Below are 22793 nucleotides of genomic sequence, written 5' to 3' on the forward strand. Positions count from 1 at the left end.
GCCCCTTACCTCCCACCTCCCCATCCCAGGGCCTCACCAGGCCGATAGGGTTTGCGTTTGCGTTTTTTGCTTTCTTCAGTCTCCTCTTTGCCAGGCTCCCCATCAGGGCTGATGGGGCCCTCCAGTTTAATTTCACATTCCATGTGTTCTACAGCACCTGTGTATGGCAACAGAGGAGATGGAGGGAAATCAGAAGCATGGACCCTTTTAACCTTGTCATCCTGCCCCCAAGAACAGAGAGTTAAATGCCTTGCCACAGAGCCATTTGGACAAGACCAACAGTGGCTTAAGGGAGACTGGGAGTGGCAATGACGCCCCCACCCAACAACCAACTCTTACAGGTGGCTCCCACTACTTTGGCACTCCCTGAGATTCCCTAGCCTGACCTTCACCCTTGAGCAGCTCATCAGTGTCCAGGTCCCCATCCTTCTTGTCATCAGGGCCAAGGGCATCTGAGGGCTCGGAACCCTCTAACCCTGCCTCGCCTGGGAGGCCAAGCCGTCCTCGCCGCTGGCGCCGCTTGTGCAGGGGTGACATGGTCAGGTTACGCAGCACGGCCATGCCAGTTTCTGTCAGCCACACACCCTCGAAGCGAAAGTACTGGGGCTCTGCACAAAGGGGATGAGCATGTGACCCCTGGATGGAGGCCCCAGGGAAGCCCGAACTCCAAGTTTCGGCCTAGGTCCCTAGCTGGGACAAAAGCAGTGAGAGAGAGAGAGGCCAAAGTCCAGACCGGCGTCTGAAGGCCGGAGAGGACAGGCTAACCATGGGCGCTAGCTGAGGCCCAAGTTCTCTATCAGTGACCCAGGGGGTTTCTGCTACTGCAGAAGCCTAACTCTGCTCACGATTAACCCTAGGTTCACCAAATATATTCTCTAGCTGTCTGTGGCTAGGAGGGCCCCTACTTGCTGGATGCCAGCACACACTGCCCAAGATGCCAGAAACAGTGCCCTCATCATGATGGAGGAGGAGATGGCCCCAGCCCCCTTCTCTGAGGAGAAAGAGCTGTGTTCTAGGCTCTCTGGAGATGAGATTCTGGCAGTACAAAGGCCACGTTGCCTGATGGAAGGAACTCAGCCTGGGAAACTGGAGGCCTTGGTTCCAGTCATAACTTCACCACCAACCTACCGGGTGATCTTGGGCAGGCCACTCAACCACCCTGGGGGTTAGTTTCCTCCTCTGAAAATAAGGAGATGAAGATGGGAGGCTGGAGCCAGACTAGATGGTGTCTAAGGTCCCCTCTGGCCTTGGCATTCAGAATTGCTGTGACTCACCTGGCTCTTTCACCTTCATAGGCACCAACTCTGGAGGTGCAACAGGCGCTGAGAAGAGAAAGACAAACCAAGGCAGCTTGAGGCCCTGTCCCAAAGCAAGGCACCCTGACTCCTCCTCCCGCTCTGTAGCATCTGGTACTCACCAGCGGGCTTGACCACATACGGCTGGCAGGAGACACAGTCAAAGCCCTCATCAGCCGCCTGCTCCACATCATCCTCTGTGAAAAGGCTCTCGCAGCCAGCATGCATCCACCTGGGAGAAGGAAGACAGGAGGAGATAAACCCAGACCATGCAAGGTTAAGAACAGGGAAGAGGGGGCCTATATAAGGAGAAAGGGGCATCCTCACCGTTCACAGTGGCGGCACTGGATTAGCAGGTCCTCCTCCACGTATGGGGCATGACAGATAGGGCAGGTCACCAGGCTGGCACAGGGCCCGCAATGTGTATAACTATTCTGCCATTCACAGTGGAAGCCAGGGGAGGCGGCCCCACATTGCATACAAGACACACACCTGGTGGGGGCAGAAAGACAGACCCTCAGCACCTAACCTACCCGAGGCACCCAGAGGTGCCCTCATTGAGAACCAAGCAACTAGCCTGGCCTTCTAAACCCAGCCTCTGTTAGGTATTCAACATCACATCCACTCTAGCATCTCAGGCCCAGGCCCCTCAGAAGATCCTGGGTCTCCTTTTTTTTGGAGGAAGATTAGCCCTGAGCTAACATCTGCCGTCAAACCTCCTCTTTTTGCTGAGGAAGACTGGGCCTGAGCTAACATCCATGCCCATCTTCCTCTACTTTACATGTGGGATACCTGCCATAGCATGGCTTGACAAGCAGTGCATAGGTCCACGCCCGGGATTCGAACCAGCAAACCCCGGGCCGCTCAAGCGGAAAATGCAAACTTAACCGCTGCACCATTGGGCTGGCCCCCTGGGTTTCCTTACCACTTGCACTTCCAGCCGCCCTTGGGCACGGTGAGCAGTGGGGGGTCCAGGCAGTACGTGTGGTAGCTAATGTCACAGTCATCACAGAGCAGCAGGCGTGAGGGGTCTGAGGCCTGGCCACACACCTCACACACGATGCACTCCACACAACGCCAGCCCTTTAGCAGCATCACCTTGGTGATCTGGTGCAGAAGATGGCAATTCCTCAGGGTGTGAGGCAGAGGGGAGGGTAGACCCCTTGGGGAGGGTGGGACTTAGATGGGTGGGGCTGGAGAACTCCAGTGCACAGGCCAGACCTCCATTTGACCACAGGGAGGCTATGCAGAGCACCTTCACCCCAAAAATGGTGGCTCTAAACTTAGGCTCCCAGAGATCTCTGCTGATTAGAGAACAGCCTCACCCGGCCACTGCCTCATTATGATCTTTCACTAGCCAAGTCCCCAAAAAGATTGTGCAGAGAATTAGGCTGTTAATTCCCCCAATTTTTCCTGAACATTTAGAACCTGTTACTGCTGCAAGTTAAAGAATGTTGTCAGTGGACAAGTTCTAAATTGCATTAATGAAAACCCCAAAATGACTGATGACGCTTGGATCAAAAACACTGCTTCCTCTTTGCAGATATCCGCTGGGATTTTGATTTTACATTTTATCGCCAGACCATATCATGTTTTCCACCAGTAAAGTTTTCACAGTTTATACAATAGATTCAATTATACCAGTAAATCATAGTCTACCACAAAGAAACTTACAAAGACCACCACCACAATTTCCAAAGTACTCTTCTTCAAGTTGAGTTTGATAACCACTGGTGATTGATGAATGACTTCTATGGCCAATGGCCACTTTAAGAAGTGTGGCCAGGACAGGGGCCTAGGATAAGAAGTAACCGACCCCATTCCCCAGCCCAGGCCTCCTGGGTCCTGAACTCACCTTGCTGTTGACACAGTAAGGATGATAGCACTGAGAGCACTGGGAACAGGCAAGGAGGTGGCCCTCTGCCCCCCGGCCAAAGCTGCCACATACCACACACATGTCCTGGGGAAACACACAGGAACCCAAATGTCCAACCTGGTCTCCTCATCCTACTCAGTCCCGGCAACTGACTACCCCATTAATCTTAGAGGGAGTCAGGGAACCAAAAGCCCTTCCACAGCATCAGGACAATGTAAGCCATCACGGGACTCTGTTCCTTCCTAGCATGCCTTGCTCGTCTGATCAGGTAATCTGAATTGATATAGCCTGACATGGGTAAAGCTAAGGAGTAGGGGAAGGAAGATGAGTAAAGACGGGTCAGGCTGAAAAAGTAACACATGTGACAGAATTCTATCAGCTTTGAGATTATTCAGGTGAGAACATACGTAAGTTTCCTAGACTATAAGCTTCAACATGGTGGAGACCATTTCTGCCTTTTCCACTGTGATACCTCTTGCTCCTACCTCAGTGGCAAGCTCAGAGGAGACAGTCAAGAGAAGTTTAATAGATGGACAAATAAATGAACAACGAGATTCCCATTCACCATCTATTTTCTCATTAGCTGAGTACCCCCAGAAGCAGGTCCTTGGTTTTCCCCATTTACCCTCCCACCAAAACACACACACCCAATGTTCTGTCTGCCAGGTCTCACTGCTGAAGATGGGACTACATCGCTCAAGTGTGGTACCTGCATTAGGACAAACTTGTCTGTGTTGGAGAAGAGAACCACAGTATTTTGCATGGTGTCGTCATCATCGTCTTCTTCCTCCTTGCTGGGAGAGCTATCGATATCAGCAACCTTATAGGCAGAGAGTTGTGGAAAGTGAGGCAGCTAAATCTGCCCCCACTAAGCCATTTTCCTCTTTAGTGTTGGGGGAAGGAGGCACAAACCCCTGGCTAAGATGAAGGCCAGGAGCCAGGACTAAGAAGCAGAAGCACACCCCAGCTCCCAAACTGGGCCTCAGCCCAACAGCAGAGATTTCAGAGAAGCCTGGGGGCCAAGTGGACAGAAGGAGCAGACACAGCTGGACAGGCCCCAGGCTAGCAGGCAAGTAAGTGAGCGTGCAGGGGACTGGCAGGATTTAAAGGGTGTTTAATCCAGAAGGGGCCAGTTGAAGCAGTTTGGGGGATGGGAGGCCTCTCCTTACTACCAGAGTCTCAACAGAAGAAGTAGTTGATTTTAGCCGGGCCCGTCCTCTCCCACGTCCTCCATGGGCTCCTCCACGTGGCCGGCGTCTTCCCGGGAAACTACTGCTGCGACCCTGAGTGAGGGAAGGGGACGATTATGGGAGCAGGTCAAGTGCTAGTGTGTTGGGTCCACAGGCTTGGAGGGAAGAGAGGAGACGAATGGACAGAGCACGCAGGAGTCCCAGTCAGGACAAGGGAAAGCCAAGCTCTTAGACAGCAGCACAACGGTAGCTCTGGCCCAAACCATTCCCCCTCTCCCAAGAAGAATGGCTAATGTGGTGCAATGAGAAAAATACTGGCTTGAGAGAGATCTGAGTTTCTAGTCCCAGTTCTATTACTGAGTAACCATGAACCTAGGCAAGTCACCTCCCCCTCTATATATCGGTATTCTCCTTAATAAAACAAGACGATGGACTCAGAGTCTAAGATTCAGTAAGCCAAGTGGGAAGGTATCAGTGACACCGGACTATACCTCTGACAGTGACAGGACGTTGATCACATCCAGTGGCTGGATAGCCCCTCACCTGTTTGATGCGGGAACGAGCTGGGGAGCTGCGCCGCCTCCCCTTGTCCCCCTCAGCTTTGCCTCCACCGATAGCTGTCCCAGCATCACACAAGAGCGAGTCATCAGTCTCCGGCAGCGAGTCGGTACAGAGCCGAAGGGAGCCCTCATCTCGGGCTGGACTGACATCTGTAGATACCCCCAGCTCCATGGACAAGGAGCCACCCCCCTCGGGGTCAGGAGAGCCCAGCAGGGGCTCTGAGCCAGGAAAACTGGCACTGGCATCACCCTGGCTCAGATTGGAGATCTCATTAACGATGTCGGATTTGATGAGAGTGGGTGGGGTAGGGGCCACTGGTGCACGTGGCTCCTCTTGCTCTTCACAGGGTGAGCCCTGCCCTGCCTGCTTGCATTCTGGGCCGTAGACCTCCATAGGAGTCACAGGGGCCAGCTCCTCGGGGTCCAGGAGCACAGGGGAACCCTTAAGTTCACTAGCCAAACTGCCAGGGGTCTGCCCAGCCTCTGGCTGTGAACCAGGAGTGTCAGTCCCATCCAGAGGGGCTATGTCTTCCCCCAGGCCAGAAAAGTCATCCAGAGCTGGGGCAGGGCTGGGTGCAGGGCAGGAAAGGTTCCCCATGGGGGAGGAGAGAGGACTAGTAGGGCTGGGCTCTAAGGCTGGGCACTCAGGTTCTGGGACTTTCTCAGTCTCCATCTCGTGTGGCTCAGCCTCCTCTGAGACCTCTACTGCCTTCTCCATGGGACTCAATGGGGAAGGAAGGGACAGTGGCAGAGCAGGAGAACACTGGGAAGGCAGGGAGTTTTGGGGAGGCAGGGAATCCTGGAGGAGTGGAGAACACTGAGGGGGAAGGGGCTCCATCAGGACGGGAGAGGCCAGTCCCATTGGGGAGCCTGGAGATGGGGGAAGGATCATAGGGGGTACAGGCTCAGGGTCAGTGCAGTTAGCTTCTGGTGGAGGGCTGATGGGTGTCTCTAGGATGGGAGCAGCCAATGGCGACTCAGGGTCACTGTCCCCTTTGGCACCAAAGGGGTACTCTAACTCCCCCAAAGGAGACAGGGCTGGCGGGGCCACAGCTGTGATAATAGGTGAGAGCGGAGGAGGAAGAGGATCTGGAGGGAAACAGAAAAAGGGAGGCTCTTAGATTAGATGTGCCATAAAGAGTTAAGACTGTCCCAGAGTAAAGGGGTACCAACATCCCCTTACCTGGTGGCATCAGCTGAGGTGACAAGGATGGCTCCCCAGATGGGGACAACGGCAGCTCCTCAGGCAGAGGGGACAGAGGTGGTTCCCCAGGCTCAGACAGGGCCGGCTCTCCAAGCAAGGGGGACAAGGGTGGCTCCCCAGGTGGGAGGAACAAGGGCAATTCCTCAGGTGCAGGGCATAGGCCTGGCTGCTCAGGGTGCTCTTCAGGTCGAGGGGACAGGCACGGTTCCTCAGGCTGGGGGGACAGGTGTGTTTCCTCAGGCCGGGGGGACAGACGCAGCTCCTCAGGATGGGGGGACAGATGGAGCTCCTCAGGATGGGGGGACAGACGCAGCTCCTCAGGATGGGGGGACAGATGGAGCTCCTCAGGCCGAGGTGACAGGGGTGGCTCCTCAGGCTGCGGGGACGGATGCAGCTCCTCACGCTGGGGGGACAGGGGTGGTTCCTCAGGTTGGGGGGACAGATGCAGCTCCTCAGGCTGAGGGGACAGATGCGGCTCCTCAGGTGCAGGGGACAGGCACGGCTCCTCAGGCCGGGGGGAGAGACGTGGCTCCTCAGGCCGGGGAGACAGACATGGCTCCTCAGGCCGAGGGGACAGACGTGGCTCCTCAGGCCGAGGGGTCAGACATGGCCCCTCAGATGCAGGGGACAGATGTCGCCCCTCAGACCCAGGAGACAGGCGCAGCTCCTCGGGTCGGGGGCAGAGTTGAGGTTCCTCAGACAGTGGTGACAGGGGTGACTCCTCCAGCGGCAGGGACATGAGCAAGTCCTCAGGTGGCGGGGAAGCAGGTGAGTCTTCAGGAGGCGGAGACGTGGGTGAGTCTTCAGGTGGTGGGGATAGGCGTGAAGCCTCAGGTGGAGGGGACGTGGGAGACTCTTCAGGTGGTGGGGACAGGGGAGATTCCTCAGGCGGTGGGGAGAGGCGTGACAACTCAGGCAAGGGCAACAGGCGAGATACCTCAGGCGGGGGGGACATAGGTGAGTCTTCGGGCGGTGGGGACATGGGTGAGTCCTCAGGTGGTGGGGACAAGCGCGATGCCTCAGGTGGTGGGGAGAGGGGAGACTCCTCTGGTGGAGGGGACAGGGGTGATTCTTCAAATGGTGGGAAGAGACGAGATGCTTCAGGTGGTGGAGACATGGGTGACTCTTCAGGCGGAGGGGACATAGGCGATTCCTCAGGTGGTGGAGACAAGCGAGATGCTTCAGGTGGAGGGGAAGTGGGCAATTCCTCAGGAGGCGGGGACAGGGGAGACTCTTCAAGTGGTGGGGACAGGGGTGATGTTTCAGGCGGTGGGGACAGGGGTGTCTCAAGTGGGGGAGAAGGGGGTGACTCCTGTGGTGGAGAGAAGGGTGACTCCTCCAGTGGAGAAAAAGGTGACGACTCAGGTGGGGGAGACAGAGGAGACTCCTCAGGTGGCGGAGAGAGGGGTGATTCCTCAGGTGGTGGGGACAGACGCGATGCCTCAGGCGGCGGGGATGTGGGTGATTCCTCAGGTGGTGGGGACAGGGGCGACTCCTCAGGTGGAGGCAGCAGTGGCATCTCCTCATTTAGGGGGGCCTCCAACTGGGGCTCAAGTTGGGCCCCTGCTCTCCCTGCAGACAGAGAACACTATGCTCCTACCTAGCTCAGCTCTGCTCCACAGAAAATACAGGGAGTGGGGCAAAGCAGAAACCATCCCTTGCCACCGAATAGAAGGGGATTACTTCCAGTGACCCTCAAACCCTACTCACCTAGTGGTTTGGCTTCACATTGCAGGGGCCCCGGTTCCTTGGGTTGCATAGAGGTCACGTGCCCACCCTTTGGCTGCCCGTGGCATGCAACGTACAGAGCATCGGGCTCATCAGTGGGGGTATCGCCAGGCTCTGGGGGTAAGAATCTGCAGAGGGTACAGGGGAGCAGGCACTGTGGCTCTCATCAGCTATCAACTCCCAGAGAACACACCAGGGCAAGGCATGAATGCTTTGGACTGTACTGCCCCCTTTAGGGCTCTCCTCTCAGAGTCAACTTGCTTTAACATGGCCCCTGCCAATCTCAGTATTCCCATCCCCCACCCCAATCTCTTCCAGTCCACACCACTTACCTGCTACAGACAGGAGGATGCTGCTCAGCAACAGAACTGATAGGCTGTCCTCCCTGGGCTTTGTGACAGCGATGACAGAGTGAGTAGTTCTCAAACCACTCAGAGTTGGGATTCAGCTCTGCTGAGCTTGCCCCACAGGCCCGGCATACACGGCATGCCTAGAGGGAAGGAGCACGCAAAAACAGGCATTGGTCAGACAGCCGAATGAAGGAGAGCACAGGACTCATCACAACAGAGAAACTCGGGATGTTGTAGGAGGCGGGGACACTCACCTTACACTTCCAAGAGTGAGCAGGCAGTTCCTCCATAGGTGGTTTTAGGCAAAAGGTATGGTATCCTTTGTCACAAGTCTCACAGACCAGCATCTTAGAGTCATTCCCAGGTTTCCTGCAGGAGCACAGGGCACATAACAGGGTCCTCCCTGCCCTCATTTTCAACCCTAACCTGTGCTTCGCCTAAGGCTGCCCTCCTGCCCTCTCATTCTTACCTGCAGGCTTGGCACACTTTGCATTCAGGGCACTGCCAGCCAGCACGCTTGCGGGCAGTCAGAGCAGTGTCCAGGCAGGCCCCATGATAGTGATGCCCACAGCTGGTACAGAAGAACAGGTCACACAATTCCCCGGGCCCCTCACATACTGCACAACGAGCCTCCTCTGCAGTGGGAAGGGACAGAGAACAGAGGTCAGCTATGGATTCTTTGCAGGACTCAGCACAGTGCTGTCTGCCTAAAAGGCATTCTATGGACACAGAATGAATAAATAACAAATTGTTACTAAGTGTCTGCCTAATATATGCCAGGCACTGTTCTAGGCACTGCAGACACCACTGTAAACTCACAAACTTCACACCGCTTTAGTGGGGCAGACTGACAGTCTAAGATTATATACCGCGATGAGTGCTCTGCAGAGCACAAAATCCCCAAGCACACTTGGCCCCTCATTTGCCCTATGTCCAAAGAGCAGGACTTCTCACCCAGATGTGCGGCCCCCTCACTGTGCTCCGGGCATAGCAGCTGCAGTGTTTTCATGGATAAGAAGGAACCGCTGGCAGTCGCACAGGGGAAGTGGTAAAGCCGTGGACATCCGGGCGAGCGGCAAGGGATGGAGGCACCGAGCCTGGTGCAGTGGGAGCAGCGCTGCCAAGGTGGAGACAAGGCCTCAGTGCCAGCCAGCTCTCTCCAAAGCAATAGGGCAGGCCCCTAGCTCTGCCCTAGTACACCCACTGCCCTTCTAATTCTACCTTGACTCTCAGAGGCCCACCAGTCCTACCCACCCTGCCTCTGCCTAGGCAATCCCGTCCCCAGCCCCACCTGTGAGATCCCTGAGAAGATGGCCTTGTCCACACCACATAATTCTGGGCCCTCCTGCCCCCATACGCCTGCCGACCATGCAGCACACCAATGGTGAGCCCAGCAGGACCCTTTATAGGTGAAAGAGGTAAACAGAAATGATACAGTTAACAAAAAAGGTGATCAGGACAGCCCAGCCCCTACCCTCTTTCCTGCCCAAGTCAGTTACCCTACTTCCCTTCACTCACCTCCAGGTTCTCCTAGGTGGGCAGGTGTCAGACCCTCAGGGAAACCAATCTGTGATAGGTCCTCACTGGGCAGCGCTGCCTCACTGGGCCCTGGGTTCCCCCCAGGGGACACCACTGGACACCGGGGCCAGTCAAATGGCAACTCAAAGCGCCGTAGCTCCCGTTGCCCGTGTAGACTGGGCTCCCCGCAGTTACAGAGAGCACAGCGCCGCGGCGGACCCCCACTGTGGACACACAGGCATCAGCACCACGCCGGGCCCCTGCCCACAGGCACCCCAATAACCCCATGATTTGGCACACCTATGCTTCCCAAGCACTCATTTTCCTAAATCTTCTTCTTTGAAAGCTTCAGACTCTCAAATCAAATCCTCATTTCCCCAAACTAGTTACCTGCAGTCCTGGAGAGGCTCCTGAACCCTGGGACCCCCAGAACTGGGCACTGAGACCTCCCCCACATGTGGGTTGGGAAGGTCTGGCTCAGTGGCGCCTGATTCCTCGGAGGCTGCAGGTCCATCAGCTGAATGAGCAGACAGAAAAGCACATATCAGCCATCATCCTCTATTTAATACTAGTCCACTCATCAGACCCATGAGATTATCCAAAACCCTTGGTGGATCACAGTGATGGCATTTCTACTTTTGTCCCAAAGAACAAAGTGCCTCAATTACCTGTCTGTTAGATAGATTTATCTACTGTCCTTGTGCTAGGACCAGAAATCTAAGGTTGCCTGGGAAGGGCGGAAAGCTGCCAGTAAACCCAGAATTTGCCCTACTCACCTGCCGATTCTGAATCTTTATCCTCACCAGGCGGCTTCTGGCTGTCCATCCCTCTCTCCGACTGGGCAGGGCCCTCTCGGGGAGACCTTTCAGAGTCAAAAGAGATATCTATATGTCTAGAAAGACCCACTAAGCACTTTTCCAGAATCCTAGAAGCAAGGCAGCTAATGGTATCTAAACTATAAAGAATTCAAAGGAAAGCCATACCTACAAACTCTTGTAATAATGACAAGGAAAGTCTTTCTCCCTAACCCTTTTCCCACTCCTACTTCCTCCCCAGATAAACACATACCCTCTTCTCCCACTCTAGATTCTCAGTGGATCCACTCCCCCCCTTTCCCACTTCCCACCTCCTGCCTAAGACTTCCCAGGGCAATAGCATCCAACTAGAAGCACATCCAATCTACATCTAGTACCACCCTTTGCCTCATGTCTGAGTTCTTGGCTTCTGCTGGGCACTATCCCCTGGCCTTTTTCCTTAGGTCTCAAGTCACCATCCTAGAGGTCTGTCAGTGCCAACCCAGGGGTAGTCATAACCCCTCTGAGTCCAGCCAAAATCCCTCTCCCAGAGACAGGGTCTGGGATCTTGCAGGATGTAGAATATGTCACTGGAACTAAAGCCCAGCTATGGATGGATCTCCCCGACCTCCACTGGTTTCAACCAGGACAGCCCAATCAGAACAGAAGAAACTCCCCAATTTCTACCCATTCCCCATCCAAGTCCAGCTCAGCCCACCCCCTGGCCCCTGGTGTGGCTGAGCTCAGGATCTCACCCAGCCTGAAGGCCTCAGGTCGTTGCCCTTAGCAACGCCAACTGCCCTTCCTCCTCCAGTGTCCCTAGTAGTTAACAGAAGTGGGCCTTAAGAGTTACTGAGCATGTGTAGCCAGGCCTGAGGCTAGGCATGCTGGGAGTTGTAGTCTCAGGAAGCACACTGCCACTTGGAGGAGTTCTAAACGGGGCAGGACACAGCAGAGCAGAGTAGCTTCCTTCCTCTTCCGTCAAGCAGGGTTTCCACACACTATGGGGGTGGGGGTAACGGTCCCCTCTTCTAAGATACTCCTGCCTATACCAGATCCAAATGAAACACACTAAAGTTATACCTAAGAGGATTGAGACCTACACCTTCGGGCATACTTTCCTAAACCTCAGAGGGAACTAGTAAGCATAGTACAAAAAAGAGAGAAGTAAAGAATAAGAAGAATTACAGAGGTGAGGAAGAAGAAAGGGATCCCACAGAAGAAGGGAGAAGGGGATAGGTGCCAGTAGCTCTTAGTGGAAAGGGTAGAGGCTTAAGCAGAGAAAGCAAGTACAGTGTTCCTAGAGAAGGCAGGGGGAACCCCTAAAACAGAACTCTAAATAAAAGTTAGAGAAATTTATTTCTCAGCTTTTCCACTCCTCTTGTTTATCAGAGGGACCACACCAACCTTAGTAAAGACAAGCCCCTCTTCCCAAACCAAATACTCCTCCAGTCAGCCACTTGGAGTTGAGTGACTGGGGCAGATGAGACAGGGGGAACCCTCAAAAGTGCCCAGGGTCAGTAAATCAATTACCTAAGAACCACAATATCAGTCTTCTTTCCCTGAGCTCACATTCCATTTCCAGAGACTGGCAATGTGCCTCCCGTGACATGTCACAGGAAAGGAAATTTTATTTTACTTTCTTCCCCCTCATACTATCAGAATCTACTAGATTGGGAAAGTGAAGTATCATGTGATACCTGTTACCTCCATTCCTGGATCATCTCTTTCCCAAACCTACCACACAACCACACCTGAAAGGAAACCATGGTGGTCATCTGGCTGTCCCACAGAAAAGGGGCTCTGGAACTTAAAGGGGCCCTCAGAAGCCACCTATGGGAAGTAGGGGTTGGTCAGGGCACCAGCCAGGCCCTTCTTCCTACTCAGTCATTCAAGGCCTGACCACACCTTGAAGGCTTCAAAGTTGCCTAAATGTGTGCATCTTACTGTACCTTACCCCTACATGCCCCTAAAGATCCTCCACCGGCTCTGTTCTGAAAGCTGAGGCTAAAGGAGTCACAAAGAGCAAGAAATAAAAAGCAACAGTGATAATACAGTGGGTGGAGGAGGCCTGCCTCACACAAGGCCAGAGGGACAAATTCCTCTGCCCTCCCCCGAGCGCAGCCCTCTCAAGCTGGTAATGCTGGCACTGCTTGGGGAGATATAGACACCACCTTCACCCAGCCCTGGGAGATAGAGTACCAACATCCTCCAAAGCCAGAGCCTCATTCATGGAGCCATGGAAGATGAGAGATCAAGAAACAAAGAGTAAAGTGTCTTCCAAACTGTACCAAAAAGAATTTAGGGGACCCTCCAAGAAGCCTAAGCCCCATTTCCCTACCCCTGCAGTCTAGCACCTGTGCCCCTTGCTGAATCCCAGTTGTCAGGCCCCTGAACAGAGCTAAATAAATGAAGACCACAGGCTCCCCTGTCCCATCACTCACAGCCAAAACACACACACAGATAAACCAAGGGTTTTTTCCCTGGATCTGAACTGAGCTAATGCCTGGCCAGGCTTCCACTAGGAACTACAGATCCCAGAGAAGTACAGATCTAGGGAGTAAAACTGTGCTGGCTCCCCTTAGTCCTAGGCCTAAGAGGCCCAAAACAGCAGGAAGGCAGGGATTCATCTCAATCCACTCTCCTCCCTGCCTCCATCCCAGACCAAGAGCTTTAACTCCATTTAAAGGGGTAATGGAGGCTTGGAGAGGTGAAAGGCTGAAGCAGGCCCTTGAGTGAACAGCTCTTCTGTAGAATTTAGGACTTCCTGGTTCCCAGTCTAAGAATCAAACCACACCTCTCCCCACCCCCATTTTGGGTTGGCCCTCCAGGAAGAATCCAAATGACAACACTGGCCCTGTAGACCCTCCAGACTGTCCCTGGGTCATCCTGGGGTCAGCCAGAGCTAACTAGGAGAGATTCCTTCTAAGGAAGTTCTTTAGGGACAGACAACAGGAGGGGCCCTCCATAGGAGGCAAGGGCAGAGAGCATGGGTGACAGCTAGCCTCACTCTACCACCCCTGTGCCACTTCTCACCTCGGGTTACCACCCAGAAATCTTTCAAGGCAAGAATCCCTATTTTCTCCTTTCCAAGACCAGGTTCAAAGAGATCTAGCCTATGTAGAGAGGCTAGACTCAGGGAGCAAAACACACCAGCCAAATCCCTGCTGGGCAGCATGACAGCTGTGAGAGGGGCTGTCCCAGCCGAGGGCCCAGAGGCATGAGGCTCAGGCTGCACCCCTCGAGCACTCACATACACATCCCTTCTCCCCAACACCTCTGCCAGGGCTGGAAACCCTGCTTCCGTAGAAACAGCTCTTATCATGTCATTTCTGTTCCAAAGAGGTGCAGGCCACCCTTTTCTGCAGGTTTGGGACAGGATCAGATGGCTGGTTAAAATTCCCTGATCAAAAAGGGCAGGAGAGGTCTGGGAGGGGCTGCAGGATTGGCCAGGGACTTATGGGCAAGCAGCTCTCCACACCAGGCCCAGAGAAAGCAGGAGACAAAAGCCATTTTTTTGCAGCCCACATTCGCAGGGAGCAAATCTCAACGGCCTCCTCTATAATCCCCCTAGAGATTATGTCCATCCCGAGAGGAGAGGCGGCAAAGCAGGCTAAGACAGCACTAGGCCTCGCTGGGGTCACTTTGCCAGGCAGGGGTAGTTTAAAGTTGAACAGCAAGGCCAGAGCTGCCCCCAGCCCCGCCTCCTTCTTGCCCCAGCCACCTCCTTCATCATACTAGTCTGTTTCCACACACTCTCCTCTTTGCACAGTGAAATAAGGCCTGGCGAAGGATCTAGGGCTCCCTGAGTCTCCCAAGGACCGCTCTGGGTGTCCGGACAGGCAAAAACAACCTTAAAGTCCAACCTGGCAGTAAGTCTGACCTGGCAGTGGCACCCTAACCCCCCTCCCAAGTTGCTCTGTTCTCAAGGCCCACAAGGAACCCTGAGGGAGAAGCAACCGATTGGGATTGGTGCTGGCATCAGGGCCTGGGTCCTAGTTTAGTAGAGCTCCCCCCCAACACAAAAATAAACAGGCAGAGAGGCAATCTGGCCAGGTTCCCAAACTCCCGTGGTTCCATGAACCCCTAGTCTTTAAAGAGGCACACCCCAAGACACCAGGCCTCACTTCTGCCCTGGCGACTGGCTCAGGCTGCCTTGACAGACCCTGCCAAAGGAACCCTCCTCAGCTCTGGCACCCCTTTCTCCAACCTAAAGGCCAGCTCCGGCCAAGATAGTCCATCTGGCTATGCCCCCAGTCCAACCCTTTCTGGGCCCTGGCCGGGCGGACTTCACTCACCTCTTCACAGGGCGATCCAGAAATCCTCATCCGAGAACATGGCCAGAGCCCGGGCCGCTCCCCGACCTCCAACCGCCAGAGCGATCACAGCCGCCCCCCGCACGGGGGGGCTTACGGGGGCCAAGAACGGTAAATCCAGGTCGGAGAGGCCACCCTCCCTCCCCAAAAAAAGCAAGAAGCCGAAGAGGGGTTCTCTGCCTCGAGTTCCAGCAGTTTAGGTTTCCATGGACAGCCCCAGGGCGGCGAATCCCGAGCGGACACAAAGAGAGCACCGGTGGCTTTGATCTTGGGCGAGCAGGCTCCGCATCCGCGTAGCCGGGCGGCCTCTCAGTCCTAGGGCAGGGCCAGCGCCCCGGCCGCCCGCGCTGGGCTCGGGCGGAACGTCGAGGCTCTCCAGATGGAACGTCGAGGCGCCTCCCCAGCAGCCCGGAAGGAATGCCGCGCCGCCCTGCGCCGGGCCCGGATGGAACGTGAGACCCTCGCAGGAGCGCCGAGCCCCTCTCCCCGCCCGGGCCGGCGCCCCGGGGCCGCGCGAGCTACGGCGACGCGGAGCCGGCGGGGCCGCGGGGCTGAACCTGACACACACCCAGCGCCGGGCTCCTCGACCCCGAGCGCTCGCCCTCGGCGGCTTCGAGCCCCCCACCTTCTGCTCCCCCCCGGGGAAGGGAGGAGGGTAGGTGGGCGAGGAAGAGGAAGGGGCGGGCGGTGCGAGTCCTCTGCCCGCTCCCCTCCGGCCGCTCCAGGCCCTGCGCTCGCCTCCCTTCCCCTCTGGCCTCGGGAGCTGCCCCGCCCCCGGCCTGGCCGGCTCTGATCGGCGGCACCCCCTCGACCCCCGACTGGCTGTGATCGCGGGGGGCCTAGAGGTGCATGGCTCAACCCCGGCTCCCGGCGCCGGGGGGTCAGGAAACTGAGCGGAAAGTGGGGAACGAGGCAGCCATTTGCAACCGGAGAGGAAAGTAGTGCAGCGCGGCGCCGCTCCGCCTCCCCCCCTCCGCCTCCTGTTCGGCCGGTAGGGTGGTTCCTGCGAAGGGGCTATTTCCTGGCCCGAGATCTCGGCAGCGGTCGTGAAGATTCAGGAAGCCTCCGGCGCGAGATCCTGGGGGGGCCTTTTGCCTGGGGAACCCCACTCGAGAAGGGGAGAAAGGAGAAGACGCGGCCCTATTTTGTGTTGGAGCGGAGCGGCGGAGGGAGACGGCCCTCTCGGAGGAAAGGCTGTGACTCTGCAGTTCTACGCACACGCTGCGGGATCCCTCCGCCGGGGATTAACCCTGACTGCGCCGGGCCGGCCACCGTGCAGACACGTGGGAATGAAGCCCCCTTCCTCTTTGCCCCGACCCTGCAACTGCCTTCTTGACCGCCCGGCTTGTGAAACTAGGACTTCGGCCACTTTCTAATTCTGTTCCCTGGGAGTTATCGGCCCCTGAAACTCCAGCTGCCCCCTTGCCTTGGCTAGGGGCAGTCTTTCCCGGGAGGGGGATGGAAGAAGAGCCAGGAGATTGGCCGCTGCTCTGCATCCTGGGAACTGGAGTCCGCAAATGGAGAAAGTGAGGCACGGCGCCTGGCGCTGCAAAGGGTGGGTTCTCGCCACGTTCGGGGGCCCAAAGGAAAGCGGGACGAGCCCCTGGTCGTTCCTTCTGGTTCTCAAACCCCAAAGAAGACTGTCAGTGCCCCCACAATCACCACACACACCTTCCCCAACATAACATTAAATGTAGAGTTTGCCTCCCTAACCCCAGTCTTTTTCTCCGGATCTTCAGGGCCTGTGTCCCTTTTTAGTAAACAGAGGGGATGTACTGCTACCTGGTCGGAATACTGTTACCCTAGACAAGATCCCAAAACACTGCTTGCAGACACCCCCCCACCCCCGTCAAGTCTGGATGAGAAGGGATTGGAATGTCTTTTCTGCATTAGCTGTACCCAGGGATGGACAGGAGGAGACAAATTAACCATGTGCTAGATACTTTATATATTCTTAGTTATTCCTCGCCCTGAGTGTGAATTACATGGAATTATGTCTGTGTTACAGATGACGAGATTGAGGCTAAAATAGGTAAACTTGCCCAAGAAACCACATGTGGTGAGAACTTGAGCTATGATTCAAACCAATGGCCATGTTTTTCCTAGGATTTAAGGAAGATGTGGAGAAAGGCAGGCAAGATCAGGCGTAGGGCTGGTTTTGTGGGAAAAGGTTTACAGTGCTGTTCAATGGAACTTTCTGCAGTGATGGAAATGCACTATATCCACGCTATGTAATATAACTTAGCCACATGCAGCTATTGAGCACTTTGAAAAGTAGATGGTGCAACTGAGGAACTTTTTATTTAATTTTAATACTCAAACTTAAATAGCCGCATGTGACTTGTGGCTTCCATGTTGGACAGTGCAGGAGACCTAAATCCCTACTGGCCAGGGTCGTAGGAGGGATCGGGACTAGGTGTGCTCTGTGCTGGCCACACGACATCATGTACCCTGCACTGACCATTCAGGTCTATTTCAGCAAAGAAGTCCAGCAGTGACCCCACACCTGTCCTAGCTATAGTGACATGAGTAAACCAAGAGACAGAAGTTGGAAAATGGAAGGACCCCCTGCTGTCTATATGCAGAGGCAGGGAGGCAGACCCTCACTAGAATGACCTCCAATAACATGATAGCCACCATTTCTTAAGGGTTTATTATGTATGAGGAACTCTGCGGAGCATGTCATATATCACCTCAATTTAATTTTCACCTCAACCATATGAAGTTTTAACTATACTTCAAAGCGAGAAACTGAGGCACAGAGAAGTTAAGTGATTGCCCAAGGCCACACAGCTAAGTGGAAGAGTTAACTATTCCAACCCAGCCATTAACCACTATTCTCTACTGCTATCAGGCCTTGAGATTGCTTGATATACTTCTAGAAAACCTGAGACATTTGTGAGTCTATCCCAGACCTCACAGAAATGGCAGCAGTAGGGTAGTTACCTGTAATGAGCATTCCAGGTCAGATGTGCAAAAGGACCTAATTTTAACATAAGGAGAGAAAGTAGTGACAACCATCAAGAGACTCCTAAGCCACTAAGATTGCTCTTGGAGTATGCTCCTTCCAGTAGCTCTTATTTCTTTTTAGATTCTGGATCAGAGATGCAAAATCAGGTGGCAGGACTTTTGAAAACTAGCCTGACAAACCGTCATCCTCAATTGTAAGCCTAACTAGCCTAGAGTCAGGCATTAACAAGGTCATAGCTAAAAATCACACCAAATTTTGTCCCATCCTCCCCAACTAAGTGCATTGACAGGGTACCTCAGGTTCCCCCAGTTGGCAGAAGTCTGTGCCCTCCCTGTGAAGGATATCATTCATGTAACCCTTTTAAGTCCTTGGGGGAGGTATTAGCTCAGTTTGCCCCTAGGGCTGTGGAGGCAGCAGGAAAAGTAGGGGCAGATAGAACCAAACCTTCCTAGCTGAAATATCCATCCTCCCACTGAGGTGGTGGGTCAATAAGAAAGGGCAGAGGCAATAGCCTTTGACACTTAAAAAGAGTAGCATGAGGGGCTGGCCCCATGGCCGAGTGGTTAAGTTCGCGCACTCTGCTGCAGGCGGCCCAGTGTTTTGTTGGTTCGAATCCTGGGCACGAACATGGCACTGCTCATCAGACCACGCTGAGGCAGCGTCCCACATGCCACAACTAGAAGGACCCACAACAAAGAATATACAACTAGGTACCAGGGGGCTTTGGGGAGAAAAAGGAAAAAAATAAAATCTTTAAAAAAAAAAAAAAAAAAAAGAGTAGCATGACTCCAAAGGTGTGAAAGATATGAAAAAGTGACCAAAGGCATAAAAAGAGCAAAGAACATCCATTTTCATGAAAGACACTAGGGACCTGAGGGGGTGGGGGGATTGATACACACCAGGAGCATTATTTCTCACTCTACTCAACTCTCTTAGAAAGCCAAAATCTTCACAACACTTTAGTCCTTGCCTCTACCTTCCTTCCCAATTCGTACATCATTAGGAATGAGGGCTCCCCCTGCCTCCTCCCCAAATCCTACCCTCTCTCTGAGTTCCAGCGAATGCCAAGGCCCCAGGAGGGAAGCTAGGTCAGCATGTGGCAGCTGGCCACTAGAGGGTGGTGTTTCTGTAGTTAAGGGGATCTGGAGAGCCTATAAACCTGGATGGGAGTGGCAGCCAACTGGTACTTGAATAGGGAGAACCCAGTGGAAAAGAAAGGTGGGAAAGACAAGTAGTAAGTCTCAGGGTAATGGTCCTGAATGGGTGGGGAGTAAGGAAGAAGAACGAAGTAGGAACAAAGAATTAGCTCTGATTCTCCACCAAAGACCATAGTCATCACTCCTTGGAAAAGGAGATATTGGCCCTGAGCTCTCCCCAGATACACAGAAGTCAAGGACAAAAAGATTTCTCAGTTTATTTGCATATATACATGGTCACCCCAGGGAGCCAGCTCCACTTCAGGAGTCCCCAGCAACCTTCACCCAGTCAATACCCAAAACCAACATAGGAGACTGGGTCCCAAATAAGCAATTCCCAGGACTCATATCCCAACTCTGCAAGTTATAACAACTCATTTAGCAAAAACAGAGGACTAGAGGCCAGTGCCCATGAGACATCCTTGCCCCTTTGTAAACATTGACAACCAGGCCACTGGAGCCTGGGGAAAGTGTGCAAATATGAGGGTACCACACTGTGTGCCCAGAGGGCCAGGGACACAGCTGGCCACCATACCAGTGAAGTTCTGAGGGCCTGCCCCCACTGGAGCCTGGCAAGTGCCAGGGGCAGAATCAAGGCAGCTACCCCACGCCCGAGGGTTCACATGAGCTGGCAGCGACGCTCTTGCCCGTAGGAATTCTCCACCCGGGCAATCTCCTGGATGACTTTGGTGAATATGCCTTGAGTCAGCTGCAAGGGATAGGGATTCAGGGCAAAAAGTTAGTTCACTGCCAATACCACCCAGCTCTGAGGCAAATACCCAACTCCCTCACCATCCCCACCACTAAGCAGTGCCATAAGAAAAACACTGCTACCCCCACCACCTTCCTAATCTTCAGGCCCAGCACCTGATTCTCTCGGGCAGATGACTCCATAAATGTCGCACCCCAGGACTCTGCCAGTTTCTTCCCTTCATCTGCCTGGACCTCCCTAGAAGCAAATTTGGGATGTGAAGATGGAGGATAGCAATGTCTCCATGATCTCTGTAAAATCTTTATAGGATCTAGACTTCCTGTGACCCATCTCACTTCCAAGGTTTGGGAGGAGGGGTGGGGGAGGAGAAAATATAGGAAAACAAAGGAGCCTAGGACTGAGGCTTAAAATATGAAATTATAACTTTTGCAATAGAAAGGTTATATTGTCTTAACCTTCATGGTAGAAAGAGAAGCAATGAACTTGTTCAAATCAGTGGCAGGGCCAGGACTAGAGCCTGACTGATTCCTAGTCTGGCTCACTTTCCTTCACCTTGAGCTGCAGAGATTTCCATACCTGTATGGAGAGAGATCTGCCTTGTTCCCCACTAGCACCACTGGCAGCCTGTGAGGAAACAGCAGTTACTACACAATCCTCTCCCATTTCCCATGGACCCCAACCTCCTTCACATCAGGGCTGGAAAACTCCCCATCAGACTAGACAGGATCTATGTCTCGGCCTCCTCTCTAACTTGGACTCATACTCCCCTCTGCCCTCTCCCATCCCCTCATGTCCACACTATGTCTCTATCCCCTAGGGCCACTTACCGGGTTTTCCCATGGCCTTCATGTAGCTTTTGGTACAGACTCTCAATGACTTGGAAGCTTTAAATAGAAGAAATAGAGCTATAACCTTATTCTGGAACAGCCCTCAGATCCTCCCAAGTCCCCACTCACAACCTTGGTCACTTACCTGTGCAAAGAAGTGACAGAATACACAAGCACATAACCATGGACCCCAATGATGAATGAATAGGGCAGAATGCTGTACTCATCCTGACAAGAAATAGAAACATCGGTACCAAGATCCACAACACTCAGATGGCAAAGGGTGGTGGGCTGCATCCTGGGGACCCTCCCTGGGGGCACTGCCTACTCCAGTCACTTCTATTCAACAAGTATTTATAGGGTAGCTCCAATGAGCTGCACACTACTAGCTGCTAAAATGCTTTTCTTTTAATACTACTTTATAGATAAGCCACAGAGGCTACCAGACTTCATCTCCCAGAACTGAACTGCCAAATTTAGATACCCTACCCCAAACTAGTACCTGCCCTGCTGTGTCCACCAGGTGTAGGTGAAACTCATCTTTGCCAAGAGTCACTATCTTGCTGTAGGCTGAAAAGAAAAGAAAACTTGACTGTGAGGTGCCTTGTAGGGCTAGCAATGTATGCCCCATACTTTCTTAACCCTGGGGGTGACAGAGATGGACCAGGTCCAGGCAGCTCTCCAGGAAACTGGAGAGACAATGTTAGGGTTCTGATTGTGTACATCTACACCATCCTGGACTCAGTATCTTGCAAGGTCCACACTCTACCTCCACTCATTGAACAGGATTGCTAGAGAAGACATTAGACTTAATGTCTAATTAAATCAGCTCCTTGGCACCAGGAAAATCCCAAATTATGGAGTTGGTCGGGCACCCAAACCCTCCCTGTCCCACCCCTAGGGGAGAATTCTACTCACTATTCTCCACCGTAGGATCATAGCCTTCCAGGAACTCGCCCTCCACAAACTGATGTGCCAAAGATGTCTTCCCTGTGGGAAGCAGTGGTAGTTGTATCCAAATCAACCATCCGTATTCACATCCTCTGTCCTTTCGGGCTGTGGCCCAGGACTAAAGCGGACCCCAAATTAGCACCCTAGTCTGTGAGTGCCCCATGCAATGCTTTCCCTTAGCCTCCCTCACCCTCTTTTCCCGCTGGGTCTGTGCACCTTGGCCACCGGATGCATTCAGCAGCGCCGCAGGAAGACTTTCCCGCCGCCTTTCCCTATCCTACCCCTGGAAGATCCGGACTTATCTAGGATCAAGTCGGCCCCGCACCGGGACACCCACACAGACCGCGCCCCCGTCATCAAATCCTGACCCCACCCCCACCCCCCAGAGTAACGCTGGGGACCACTCTGATGTTCCTGCAGCCAAACCCACATTAACCCTTACATGCTCCGGCTTCCTGCAGCTCTCCACACACTACCACCACCCCAGCCTTTCCTCCTCCATCCTTCATCCGCGCTCTACACCCCCGTTCTAACGATGCCTCCATTCCTCCCTGGGTCGCATTCCCGCGGGAGTGCGCCTCCTCTGGCCACAAAGCAGCGGTGCGTCTGTGCTCTCCCCGAGGCGGAGACTCACCTACAGAGCGGTATCCGAGGATGACCACCTTCCTGTAACGAACTAGCGGCATGGCAGGAGCCGGCCCCGAGGGGCTTGCAAAACTGCGGGCTGAGAGAACCCTAAGAAGAGGAGGTCAGAGTGTAGGCAGGCGCGCAAACCGGCACAGAAAAGTCTCTCACCCCTAAGCTGCCAGGGGCAAGCCAGAGGGAAACCAAAACAAGCGCCGCGCCCGGAGCTGGCCACGTGATCATAACACAGCAAGACTAACGCGAGGGAGCCGGCCGCCGGGGGAACTACAGTGCCGCGCCGCTCCGGGCTCCGCCCTCCAGGCCGCTCGCCATTGGTCAATTAGAAAGGATAAGGGCGGGGCTGCCAGCAGGAGGGAAGGGTGGGCCTCACGTGGAGCGGGAGAACCAGCAGTTGCGCATGCGTAGACTAGAGCCGGTTCATTCATAAAGAAACAGAAAGGAACCCGGGTCCTAGAGGTGCTGGCGTATTTGCAATCTAGCAGAAGTGGCTGCGAAGAGTCTGGACGGAAAATACTGGTTCTGGCTGGGCTGGAATTTCTGACTCTAGGCCTCCGTTTTGCAACGTCTCTGGGGTCCTTGGATGGGGGGGGTGGGGGAAAGGCCAAAGTTCCAATATATTCCCTGTGCATGCCCCAGCCTTCAGCCTCAGATCTTTTATTG

At 54.1% G+C, this 22793-nt stretch overlaps 2 protein-coding genes across 18 annotated transcripts in view; both read right to left on the bottom strand.

The window, feature by feature from the left end:
* Positions 1 to 14951, bottom strand: part of KMT2D (lysine methyltransferase 2D) — a 38735-nt gene extending 23784 nt beyond the window's left edge. For 15 of the 16 annotated variants that reach the window (XM_070270229.1, XM_070270224.1, XM_070270234.1 and 12 more), the window contains exons 1-21: positions 14814 to 14951; positions 10498 to 10583; positions 10112 to 10238; positions 9722 to 9945; positions 9495 to 9604; positions 9158 to 9320; positions 8673 to 8838; positions 8458 to 8572; positions 8186 to 8343; positions 7836 to 7981; positions 6105 to 7697; positions 4905 to 6010; positions 4341 to 4454; positions 3881 to 3991; positions 3151 to 3255; positions 2221 to 2402; positions 1623 to 1787; positions 1418 to 1527; positions 1275 to 1322; positions 387 to 608; positions 38 to 157 (exon numbers count right to left, since the gene is read on the bottom strand). In XM_070270229.1, coding sequence (XP_070126330.1) covers positions 38 to 157; positions 387 to 608; positions 1275 to 1322; positions 1418 to 1527; positions 1623 to 1787; positions 2221 to 2402; positions 3151 to 3255; positions 3881 to 3991; positions 4341 to 4454; positions 4905 to 6010; positions 6105 to 7697; positions 7836 to 7981; positions 8186 to 8343; positions 8458 to 8572; positions 8673 to 8838; positions 9158 to 9320; positions 9495 to 9604; positions 9722 to 9945; positions 10112 to 10238; positions 10498 to 10546 — 5134 coding nt within the window. In that variant the 5' untranslated portion in view covers positions 10547 to 10583; positions 14814 to 14951. The remainder of the gene's footprint in view (positions 1 to 37; positions 158 to 386; positions 609 to 1274; positions 1323 to 1417; positions 1528 to 1622; positions 1788 to 2220; positions 2403 to 3150; positions 3256 to 3880; positions 3992 to 4340; positions 4455 to 4904; positions 6011 to 6104; positions 7698 to 7835; positions 7982 to 8185; positions 8344 to 8457; positions 8573 to 8672; positions 8839 to 9157; positions 9321 to 9494; positions 9605 to 9721; positions 9946 to 10111; positions 10239 to 10497; positions 10584 to 14813) is intronic. The other variant, XM_070270223.1, reaches the window with a different exon arrangement.
* Positions 14952 to 19202: 4251 nt separating this feature from the next.
* RHEBL1 (RHEB like 1) lies at positions 19203 to 22424 on the bottom strand. 2 transcript variants are annotated; one of them, XM_001504155.5, is made up of 8 exons: positions 22123 to 22424; positions 21456 to 21527; positions 21040 to 21107; positions 20683 to 20765; positions 20538 to 20594; positions 20287 to 20334; positions 19866 to 19947; positions 19203 to 19707 (listed from the first exon to the last, which is right to left on the bottom strand). In XM_001504155.5, exons 1-8 carry the CDS (start codon positions 22172 to 22174, stop codon positions 19618 to 19620), a joined length of 552 nt encoding a protein of 183 aa, XP_001504205.1. In that variant the 5' UTR covers positions 22175 to 22424; the 3' UTR covers positions 19203 to 19617. The 2 variants fall into 2 exon arrangements, with proteins under 2 accessions (XP_001504205.1, XP_014596300.2); XM_014740814.3 differs by lacking the exon at positions 22123 to 22424 and adding an exon at positions 21931 to 22085.
* Between the last annotated feature and the right edge of the window lie 369 nt (positions 22425 to 22793).

This window comes from Equus caballus, chromosome 6, assembly GCF_041296265.1.
Source record: "Equus caballus isolate H_3958 breed thoroughbred chromosome 6, TB-T2T, whole genome shotgun sequence".
NCBI classification, from domain to species: domain Eukaryota; kingdom Metazoa; phylum Chordata; class Mammalia; order Perissodactyla; family Equidae; genus Equus; species Equus caballus.

Coding starts and splice junctions, on each gene's coding strand:
- RHEBL1 (XM_014740814.3), bottom strand. CDS start 22,033: ATGGAGGCATCGTTAGAACGGGGGTGTAGAGCGCGGATGAAGGATGGA. Junction 21,528..21,930: donor GCTGCAGGAAGCCGGAGCAT/GTAAGGGTTAAT, acceptor TGCTTCCCACAG/GGAAGACATCTTTGGCACAT. Junction 21,108..21,455: donor TGATCCTACGGTGGAGAATA/GTGAGTAGAATT, acceptor TTTTCTTTTCAG/CCTACAGCAAGATAGTGACT.